The sequence below is a fragment of the Bombus bifarius genome, unplaced genomic scaffold (genome assembly GCF_011952205.1).
Source record: "Bombus bifarius isolate JDL3187 unplaced genomic scaffold, Bbif_JDL3187 scf7180000008176, whole genome shotgun sequence".
In the NCBI taxonomy this organism is placed as follows: domain Eukaryota; kingdom Metazoa; phylum Arthropoda; class Insecta; order Hymenoptera; family Apidae; genus Bombus; species Bombus bifarius.
Window position 1 is genome coordinate 974,349 of NW_022884493.1, and position 10,975 is coordinate 985,323.

At 42.6% G+C, this 10,975-nt stretch overlaps 2 protein-coding genes across 2 annotated transcripts; both read left to right on the plus strand.

The window, feature by feature from the left end:
* The first annotated feature begins 295 nt into the window (after nucleotides 1-295).
* On the plus strand, nucleotides 296-8,953 carry LOC117209356 (speckle-type POZ protein). The gene is made up of 5 exons (XM_033451307.1): nucleotides 296-384; nucleotides 2,119-2,356; nucleotides 6,975-7,095; nucleotides 7,219-7,384; nucleotides 8,179-8,953. Exons 2-5 carry the CDS (start codon nucleotides 2,160-2,162, stop codon nucleotides 8,478-8,480), a joined length of 786 nt encoding a protein of 261 aa, XP_033307198.1. The 5' UTR covers nucleotides 296-384; nucleotides 2,119-2,159; the 3' UTR covers nucleotides 8,481-8,953.
* On the plus strand, nucleotides 8,790-10,689 carry LOC117209357. The gene is made up of 7 exons (XM_033451308.1): nucleotides 8,790-8,880; nucleotides 9,127-9,320; nucleotides 9,537-9,754; nucleotides 9,817-9,999; nucleotides 10,074-10,152; nucleotides 10,220-10,398; nucleotides 10,488-10,689. The coding sequence occupies exons 1-7, from the start codon at nucleotides 8,790-8,792 to the stop codon at nucleotides 10,687-10,689; spliced, it is 1,146 nt and encodes a 381-aa protein (XP_033307199.1).
* The last annotated feature ends 286 nt before the right edge of the window (nucleotides 10,690-10,975 follow it).

The following is a 10,975-nucleotide window of genomic DNA, read 5'->3' on the forward strand; positions in this document are numbered from 1 at the left end:
CGCTTAGATTCCTCTTTCGAACGTTCCTGGGCACGTTCGCTCGCTGAGATCGACGAGAAGGTGAGAGCAATACAACCGACACTGCGTTCCTCGTGTGATGTTCCTGTATTTTGGACGCCGCGATGATTCATTTCTCGAGACGCTCCAATGGTTCTCTAAACACGATCGAATTTGACAGTAACGGCGTTGGACAACGATCGTTAGGTTCCCCGCAATTCATGCTGGTAAACTTGTGTTTATTTATACGCGGAACGATACTGAACGTGATCACAGCCGACCGAACAGGTATATTCAAAATAAACACGCAGTGACGAACACAGTTGTGGTCTGTGCTTACACGGAGATCGATCGGCAGAAATTATTCCTCCAAACTCGCCTAGAAACGTAACTATACATTTCTTTTAATCTCTTGTTTCAAACTTTACGATTTAAAGATCATTCGGATTTTTAACAACGGTCGAGCTTCGTTGTAGTGCGAATAGTTTCAAATGTTTCGTGTAATGTATATAACGTATTCGTAAAAGAATTCCTTACATGTTCGAACGCTTGCGGCAATTCTTTCGCTACAGTGTGTTTTAATAATATCCGTTTGAACGTAACATCCATTTCGAAATACAAAGTTGAATAGAAAGTGAATGTTTAACAGTGCGTGTACGTTCGAATTCGAGATTCGTAGCATCGTTAATGAGTTTCCTGCGACGCGATCTGCTTAACCGGAGATAAACAAAACCTTCGTCTAATGATTTTTTAATCGAATCAGAGGCGACGTTGGAATGCGGGATGATGGGACGCGTTGCGAGGAAATCCGTGGAAGGGCAAATGACCGGGAATCACGCGGAGCCCTCGAGCTGTACCGCGGCACGATCGACGCGCGTCACGAGCTCGAAAACTACAAAACCCGAACTAATTAAAAGGGAATCAGCCAGCCGTCGTGACACAAAATTCTCCGTGTCGATCGACCGGCCGTGACAGAACGACACGGACAAAGAGAGCACGCGGAGAGGAAGAGAGACGGGGCTAGAGCGACGCCGCGTCGCGACGCGGTGCAAATCAAATATTAATCGTGCAATTAGCGCCGATTGTTAATCGGTTTTGTTCTTTTTTTTTTGGTTACATTGCTCGGCGAAGCTCGTCAACCGGTGCCGCTGGTGCGACCGGAAAGCGTTCGAGACGATGACACACGTTCTGGCATTCGTGTTCCTCTCCCTGTCATCAGTCACAGGTTTATTCTTGGTTGAGGTCCCCGTCATTAATTTCGGATTATCGCAAATTGTACGAACTCCGCTTCCCTCCCCACCATAGAGCGGCAACTCCGCGCGATCGGTTTAATGCAGGAAGGTGCATTCGTTCGGTTGCTTCCGTCTTAATTGGCTTGATTGTTTCCGAAGGACGGTTAATGAGCAAAAGTTTTGTAGTACTTAAGGGAACTTACTTAGGTACCGCGAGCAACGTGTTGGATTTTTAACTAGCCGCAAGTATGAAATACCGTACACTAATTCTGAAACATTTAAGAGAGATGCAAGTCTGAAGAAGTTTAGGAGAATATCGGAGCTAGCTTCCCATTACGCGTTATAAAAGTTTATGCGGTCTCTTTAAATTTAAGAACTTACAGTTCTACGAAAGACGCAAGTTAGAAAGAAAATGAAATTAGAATTCCGTGTCAGTGACTTTTGAATCATCCTGCGGTAGACATAAACATTTCTATCAAACACAAATTTTATTTTTATTTTTTTTTTTTCTATAATATTAGGATAAGAATAGTAGGATTTAACTCTAACTCAATTATTTGTATTTATTTCCTGTAACAATTTTTTTGTATATCATAGTAGAAATGCAAGAAATCTTGAGAATAATGAAATAATTGCTGTTTGAATCGTTCCTTCCGAGTTCTTCGCCATTTCTTTTTTCACGCGCTATAAATATAAAGCGACTTTCAAATTTTTACCTCGAGTAATAATTACAGATCAATTAAATTAAAATGAATTTGGTATAAGGTCTTTCCCTGTATAATTAATTCCCTGTATAATAGTTGTGCCCTATATTTGCCGGCCACTGCACGGCCGAAGAAATTACTACGGCGCAGATATACCATATAATATCTCACTAATTAACTTCCAGTGCCGTCTGCCACGCAGTTGCTGATTTTCGATTCGACCAACATGGGAACTAGAGCCGTCGCTGTGGGGGCGGCACCAGGAGCAGCGGGGGTATCTGGCGAGGCAGGTTTAGCCGGCGTACCCAGACTTCTGGAGGACCTGGCTCGACTTTCCGAGGACAAAGACACAGCTGACATTGTCTTTCTGCTAGGAAGGGACGAGACACCGGTGTACGCTCACAGAATTATCCTCCAAGCGAGGTCAGTACTCGAATCGTTTCGTCCTTCTCGACCAAGCGATTCCAAAACCGTGGAGTTAATCTCGCTGGCGCACGCGTCGATACCTTCCAGTTGATAAGGGAAAACATTTCAAACCCGACTTATACACAATGAGACAATTTATATTATTTTCGCTTGCTCTCGATATCTTTCAACGCCTCCAGGGACGCGAACGAGCTCGACGCATTCCGATGAACGGAGCACGCGAGATCGGAAATTTTATTAAGTCGAAGGCAACCGTTCGAACGACGCACCCTGGGACCGAATTAATTGTTAATCGTAATTTTTATTAAAACAGATCGCGTCTCGTCGAGCGATTCGTAGCCGATACGGATTTCCTCGGAGACCCGACAACTATTCGAAAACACGCGTGAGATAAATCACACCGGAGACAAACACGCTCAGCCGATACAGAGCTGGGGAAATATGCGGCCCCGCTATTTTCAGAGTGCACCCGGCGAAAAAGAAAAGTTGGAGGCAACCGAGACAATGGGCCCCGTCGTATCCCAGAAAATAGAGAATTAACGTAGAAACGTGGTGCTCCGTCTTATCCTCGGTGTAGTATCCTACAATGGAAATGGAGAGACGGACATAGCATAACGAAGCGGATTCGCGTTCGAAAATATTTTCGAAACACCGCGACTCGCCTTGGTCGCCTTCTCCGAGACGCCAACTTATTTCGCGGTAATTGCGTTACAAACTTTCCTCTCGTCGCTGAAACTGAAGTCGCGGGTACAAAGAGGGGTGGAACGAGGGAAAAACGAAAAGAATAGCTAGACGTTAACTTTCCTGCAGAATTGCAAACGAACCCAACGGAAGGGAAATGATAACTTCGTTAAATTCTTCGAGTCGCTGGAGGAACCTAGGTATACATAATTCACCTATCTCTCCCGTACGCTTTGCATCGTCCCTTCCGCTGTTTCTTCCGGAGCAAGGGAGAAAGTATATCCGGTCGGCAGGGACAATCCAGTCGCGAAACAAACGCTCGATCGGGCGAAATTCTATGAAAATTCTTGGTCGAACGAACGGTTCCCGGGAGAAAAATCGCCAAGTCATCAAAGTTTCTTGGGAACGAAGAGAAGGAGAGGATGGCGAAGTTCGCGGCAGCGATGAATTTTAATTAAGGGACTCCGATTGTTACGGTGAAACGAATCGATCGAACGTTCTAATTAGTTGGATAATAAGAGGAGAGGTACTCTTTTCTTCTGTTAGGGACGATTCATCCGTGACGAGCACGAGTCTCTGGGCCGCATTTTCGCTCGACGGATTTCTAATTGCTGTAAGAAGGGCTCGGTTTAATATTAGGTGGAGGGGCCTTAGCTTTCGAGGCAACGACATTCCACTGGATAGGCTTGATGCTAATTGTAAAGTCAATTACGATATTCCAGTGAACCCCTTTGATATCACGGCGTGGAAGGGAACGTCGGTCCTTTTGTCATCCCCCCTCTCTGTCGCTCTCCTCGCGCCTCGTTTCGTAGACACCGGGATCGGAAAATTAAGTTACGCATGCTCGTGACAGGCGTCGTCCGTAGGAGAAATGCATGAACAATACGCGACCGCACTCAAAACTCTACGCGGCGCTCTCCAGTCCGGTGAAAATCCTGACAAAGAGTCCTGGTCCCCCGTCCCACCGCTCGTCCCTCTCTCGTAGTCCTTGTCATTTCGAAATGCGACGCAGATGAGAACGATGTTTGACGGCGAGAGAAAAGAAATTGAAAAATACGCTCAGGCTTCGGTGATGTTCAATGGCACTCTAACGTAATCCCATCGTTTCTATCGATTCCCGCGTGCAACTGACCGCTATTAATATATCAAGTACCGTGTGTACTCTTATCTGTTCTATCGAATTTGATTTATTAAAAAGAGCACTTATTTACTTGTAAAAATACAGGTAGCTAGAAACCAAACCGTTCCAATTATCGACTCAACGGAGAAAGCAATTCCAGTTTCATCGACAGACCCACAGTGCCTACCGATGCAAGTGTAATCTCGACGAGACCTAAATTTCAGCTCGAGTTCCATTGCAATCTTCCGAGATAGAAGCTTCGAATTTCGAACAACGCTCACCAAGAAGAAGATGGATGTTCAATTGAAAAAGAAGCATTCGTTAACGGCGTTTCTCGCCAGTAATCATGCATTCGATGACAATGGTATACATTTGAATGTGGCGAATCGAGGCACACGATCTGATAATGGACCGAAGCGTGAGACTGTGGTGTTTTACCGGTACGGGAAACGAGGGGTGTGGCGCGAATTTGACTCTCGTGCACCGGAAACGGAGGCGGTTTTTGCGCGGAGATCGACGGAGCCGCTATATAATCGCACGCTTGGTCGTTAGTAGCGGAGCCCGCGGCGACATTCAACCCTTGCCGCCGTGAAACCAAGCAGCCACGACCCTCGTTTCCCGCCACCACTAGGCCCCTTACCCCCTAACATCCTCTTTCCACGTCGAGCTCGTGAACCTACGGTTACCACCCCCGTGACACCTCATCGTCACACCAGACGCGCACGCGTTGCCCTATTCTTTTCTCGGCGTCACTCGCTGATATTTGGTTTTCTTTGATTCCACTGCGGCGTTCGCCTGTGATTAGGGAAAAGCTTCTCTCCGGGAACGACTTCGTTCCTCGTGTTTTTCACCCCCTTTCCTCTCTTCTCTTCTTCTTCTTCTTCTTCTTCTGCACGCTTTCTCTCCTTCTTCGCCTCGTTCTACCGAGTACCATCCATCACACAACCCAACCATCGTCCGCCGCTGCCTTGATTTTTCCTCTTAATACTTTTTCATTTCTTCGCCGGTAGTACGGTTTTTGTGCGCCGATATTGCCGCGGCTCTAGTCAGAATTGCCGGCCACGTTTCTTAGAACAGGCCAAAGATTCTCAAGGAAGAAAGCCCTTGCGACGCGTCTGACATATCCAATTCACCTCCCCCCGCGCAAATTTCTACACAGGTAGATTTGAAAAGCAGATTTAACGATAAATCATATGGCGTGCAACGGTGTGCTTGCCTGTTAAACGTACGAGAAAATCGTGCAATATCCTCGATACTCGAATATTTCCCCTGTAATTTGCGGAAATAAATACGCGAACTATCGCTTTGATATTTGTGCGAGCCCGCATCGCTTCCCAACTACAGACGAAAGCATAAAGGTGGAGTTTTTCGGTCCGTTAAAAGTCGACCCACGGTAAGGTCTACATCTACGCGCGCACCTCTGGTTTCCTGTACGCGAGGCTGGTGTTTTTAATTTTTTTGAGCACTAGTTTTCCTCTGTCGACTCTCTCGGCAACCATGTTTCGTGGCTCGGCCCCGCGATTTTCCAACTTTCGCACGCTCTCCTGTCGACGAAGCGGAGCGTTTGTTAACGCGTCGGTTATAATATCAAAGCACCCGGCGTGCATGCCTTTTCCATGTGCACCCGGTCTCTTTGACGGATTTTCTTTTGATTCGATACGGACTACGCTGTTGGTGTATCTACACTTTACCCCTTACCTTGACGAAACTCGTACCCGCGATCTCTTCGTTTCTAGCACGCGAAATCTTTTTACTTTGCGCTGCCTAGTAGTATTAGAAGACTGAAGATCAGTGTGTCTTCAGTGGATCCACAAAGTACTCGTTTAAGGGTTCGTCGGTCTTTTCTAATTTAAATTCCACCCCTTTACCGTCACTGTTTCAACTTTTAATCGTTTCTTTGGTTAATCGCAATATCAAAATTAGAATAATTTCGCGTGGCAAAAGCTTTGCTCTATGCTAATATCAGATTCGAAATATTAAAATCGAATAGTTACGATATCCGTAAAACACCATAGCGTAGTCATTGTCAGGAGTGTTTTAGAAGTAGTTTCGCTTAATTGCAATTCGAACGGTAGTTTCATATGGTGGAAATTTCCAATCGACTTAGCTCGTTGCTAATATGAAATCTAAAACCGAATAGTGAGAAAATCGATGGTAGACAATCGTGAAATCATTATTAGAGGCGAACAATTTCGAGAATATACTTTAGATATTGCACAAAGAAGAATATAGGAAATGCATCGATGATTTCGGGGTAAAAATAAGAGTTCTGTTCGTTTCTGTACTCGTGGATATTTAAAAGCCTCCCTTTTATGTACCTAGTCGCATTGTACGCATTGTAGGAGAGGATGTACACTAGAGAAACCGAGATCGAATGTTCTCCCAATGGGTCACAGGGAATCTCCGCTTTCAGCACGAAGTGCTAGAGAAAGATTTGTTCTTCAGAGTTTCTCCCGTACCTGGGGGGCTTGCCGTAGGAAAAAAAGGGACGAGAAGTGACTTTTCGAAGGTTGCCATTAATTTGTAGAGGAACGAAAACTAAAGCCCGACTGCGTACGTAGCGAATACTCTTGTGGCAACAGAGCTTCCTGACGAAGTCAATTAAGCCCTTTTGTAACAAGAAACTCTGCCAGAAGTAGTAGCGAAGGTGACGAAAGACGAAGTGGTGGGTGTGTTCGTTAGAAGGGTCACGCATCCACGGCACATTTGCGCGAGCACGATTCAAAGCAGTGCACTTCTCTTCCCTGTAACTCGTATGCTATGGTAATTATCGTTCGGGAATCGATACCGACATCACTGCTTCGATTTCTCTAGATGCAAGAACTTCACAGCCGCGAAGAGGATCGGGACACCTGGAAATCCAACGTCAGTGCGTATGCTACATGCTCATCCGGAGACCTTTCGACAGTTCATTCACTATATATACACAGGCAAGGTAAATAATATCTCGAATAGATTCGGAATTTATTGTGGTGTTTGGCACGTGAAAGAATCTACCGAGAAAACTTTCGCTTTGACCCAAAGTCATGGCTGAGTTTCATTCGTAACTGTTCCGTAGATTATGCTTCAGGACAGTGGCATCTTCGAGATGTTGGGACTTGCTCAAGAACTAGGAGTCGAGGAACTATGGAGAAGTTGCGAGGAACACGTCTCCGCTACGCTTAGCCCAGGAAACGCGTGTGCTCTTTTGACTGCCGCTCTGGATGCCCAGGAGCGTGTTCCCGGTAAGTTATTCATGGCATACTGTTAAAAGTTTGCCTACCGATCGATCTGCATTCTCAAGTTTGCTGAATGTTTCATCTGATGGAAAATGAAACGGCAATTCAGACTTGCAATGGTTGGTAAGTGTGTGTTTCTTCTTGAAAGTGGAAAATGAAAAATGTCTAATTGAAATATAAAACAATTTCTTAGTAACTGAGAATTTGCGGAATATAATTAGTAATATTAGGATGTTTGTGTATATATTTGTTTCTTATGTGATATTTGATGACTATAATGAACGTGTGTATGTATGTGTGCAAGTGGCTTAAATTATGATATTATTCTATACACTGGATAAGAAAATTAATTAAACCGAATATGTAAATATCTTGAATCTAAAAAATTACAGTATATATGGTAATTGTATTACATGATTAGTTATCGACCGTGCTTTTCGTTGTGTAACTGACATGCTCGTCACGAAGGCAGCACTATATACGGGATTTTACGAACTCAGTGATACCAACGCCTATAACGATAGAGTTTATTTTATCTCTATGTTTCATTTTCCCTAAACGTATTAAACGTTACAAATGTAAATTTGTTAAGCCTTCCAAATCTGCCAGATTTAGAATTTCGTAATCGAATTTCTTGAACCGAAATTTAACCGATATGATTAAATTTGAAAACGCATTTTAAGCAAGCGAAAGAAATAGGGAAAAATGAGAACGAACAGTTGGTACAACCACGACGCCACATTTTCCGGCGTCTGGCTATTACCAAGCACGCGTTTATCAAACGTTGCTTACTAATTTTTGAAATCACAACACAAAAATGTCGTACAAAGGACCACAAAAAGTTCAAAAGGTGATGGTACAGCCCATCAACCTTATATTTCGGTACCTGCAAAATCGTTCGCGCGTGCAAGTATGGTTATTCGAAAACATCAACCTACGAATCGAAGGTCACATCGTTGGATTCGACGAATATATGAATTTAGTACTGGACGATGCTGAGGAATATAATCTGAAGACGAAGGCCAGAAAACCACTTGGACGAATTATGTTGAAAGGCGACAATATAACATTAATACAAAATACAAATCCAGGGGCAAATTAAATTGTTCAACTATAACCTCAAGTTATGACCCAGGACAAACAAGACATATTACCTTATAACTTGTGCAATTACGCACACTGGAAGTGACTTAAAAGGGTTTAATAAAGATGGAGTTAACATTTTCCAAGTTGTACAAGTTGTGACGCATCTCTCGGTATAGTTAAGAAGAACAATGATTAACTGATAGTTACAAGTTGTAACTGAAAATACTATCGGGTTAAAGTGACGGTATTGCTTTCTGTTGTGCAACGTATTTGTTATTGTAATCTTGTAATAGAATAATTTTTCAAATAACTGAATGAAAAAACTATGCAATATAAGTCCCACTTGTGTAGATACCATCAAATTGTATCAGATCTTGTATCTCAGTTCATTTCTAACTTTAAGAAGAATTTCAGATGTAAATTTTATATGATTGAATAATTGCTGTAACAGATATGAATTAGATAAATATTTAATAAATATTTTTGATTGTAGGTTTGTGTTTTATTTATGTTTATGCTTTTGCCAAAGTCCTAGCTGAATAGTTATTCTGATAAAAATATAATTTAGAAGTCGCAGAAGTTAAGTATTATTATTTAGATTATATTTTAATATCACTATCGATCTAAGATAAGTTGTTAACAAAGATCTTTCGTTATCATAGGTGGTAAAGGAGCTTGTTCCTCCTTCATCGAAAGATGTTTCGCTTTCATTGGAGAAAATGCTGTAGACACAGTGAAAACAACGGCGTTTTGTAATCTTCCAAAGGATGCACTGGTGAAACTTATCTCTTCGGACTATCTAGGGTTGGAGGAAGAAGATGTTTGGAGAGCTGTACTGAACTGGGCAAAATATCAGGTTCTTTTTCTTTGAACATTCTATTCCGTTTCCGAGTACTTTGAATCCGTTGAAAATTCCAAGAAGACTTAACGCTCTGATCATGCGTATGTCGTGCAAGGTCTTAGACCTTGTGTCGTATACGATTATTACCGGGTCCTTGGGTCCTTAGGTTCTTGGATCGGAATTTAGAATTACGAGTTAAGGAACGCTTAACCGTACGGACCACGCTCCTAGGCAGGGGTGACGCAGCCTACTCAACACTGGACAGAGGAGGAACGTGTGAGGGTTTGCCAACATTTATCAGGAGTGATAAATCACGTTCGCCTGCTGCTAATCGACAGCCAGGTCTTTGCGGAGGAAGTAGAGCCAACAGGAGCAGTGCCTATAGAGCTTTCCTTGGAGAGGTACGAATTTTTCAATCCCGATCGATCAAGTGGCTCAAAACCCATAAGGTATGGTTTGCCGGGAAATTTTCTTATTCTTGGAGGCTTTCGATTTTTACGTTTTGTTTTAGATATAGGTATGCAGCCCTACCAAACAAGTACGCGGAAATCTGTACAGATAAGAGGTTACAACCAAGAGTAAGTCCATTCCTATTTCCTGGGTCGCAAATTCTGTCGCGAGATAAGGTGGGTTTCCAGCGTCTCCTCAATCAGTGGTATGGATCACCAAAGCAAAGTTGGCGTTTGGTATATCGGTATGTATCGAGGAAAATGTAAATATTGGAAGCATATCGAGATCAACACGATCCTAACTACGAACGCGTTTCAGTGCCTCCAATCATGATTACTCTGCAACAGCGTTCCACCGACATTGTGACGGGGTTTGTCCAACATACGTAATTGCGTTGGTAAGTAATTTACACCTGTCAAATGAATAGTTATCTATAACTAACAAAGAATGATGTAATTTTCTAGGGAACTCGAGGAGAAATTTGTGGTGGCTTTAGCGACGCACCATGGGGTAAAACGAATGCTAAAGGGCACTACATCTCTTCAGAAAAAGCTTTCTTATTTACTCTGACCAATAACCAAGATGTTCCTCCAACGAAATACGACATTGTAAAGAAGCCTTTTGCAATTTGTTATCATCCGGAGTAAATATTATTTAACTAAGTATAACAAGATATGTTTGAACACATCGAAATGTATCCTAATGATTAAACTGACTCAAATACTTTTATAGCATCGGACCAATTTTCGGAGCAGGAGCTGATTTACTAATTTCTAGTAACTGCAACGTGAACAAGGAAAGCTATAGTAATCTTCCCCATAGCTACGATGGAGAACACGCCTCTAACACTGTACTTATGGGAGACTACCATTTTTTTGTAGTAGATTACGAAGTCTTCACCCTCAGTCACCCAGCTCCCAAATCTACTCATTAACAATATAAATATTTTTCATTCCATGAGCTTGTACATATATGGTTGCATACTTTTTTTTAAGAATAGTAAATTTAGGTAACACCGTTAGTAAGTTGTTCAATTCATAAATGAGTAAATTTTGAATATGAACAGGGTATAATTTTACGAAAATAAAAATGTAACTTTTTACGCTATTCAAAATAAAGAATGAATTAAACTTACTTTCGGTTTTTTTCAGTGTTAACGAATAGCCAACGAAAACCAATATTGGCACTACAATTAAAGACTCTAGCTCTCGATAGAATTA

What these genes read in the sequence shown, in the direction of transcription:
- LOC117209356 (XM_033451307.1), top strand. Translation starts at nt 2,160, where the DNA reads ATGGGAACTAGAGCCGTCGCTGTGGGGGCGGCACCAGGAGCAGCGGGG. An exon ending in ACTATATATACACAGGCAAG is followed by an intron (nt 7,096 to 7,218) that starts GTAAATAATATC and finishes ACTGTTCCGTAG; the next exon opens with ATTATGCTTCAGGACAGTGG. An exon ending in TGCCCAGGAGCGTGTTCCCG is followed by an intron (nt 7,385 to 8,178) that starts GTAAGTTATTCA and finishes TTACTAATTTTT; the next exon opens with GAAATCACAACACAAAAATG.
- LOC117209357 (XM_033451308.1), top strand. Translation starts at nt 8,790, where the DNA reads ATGCAATATAAGTCCCACTTGTGTAGATACCATCAAATTGTATCAGAT. An exon ending in CTTTAAGAAGAATTTCAGAT is followed by an intron (nt 8,881 to 9,126) that starts GTAAATTTTATA and finishes TCGTTATCATAG; the next exon opens with GTGGTAAAGGAGCTTGTTCC. An exon ending in AGTTGGCGTTTGGTATATCG is followed by an intron (nt 10,000 to 10,073) that starts GTATGTATCGAG and finishes AACGCGTTTCAG; the next exon opens with TGCCTCCAATCATGATTACT.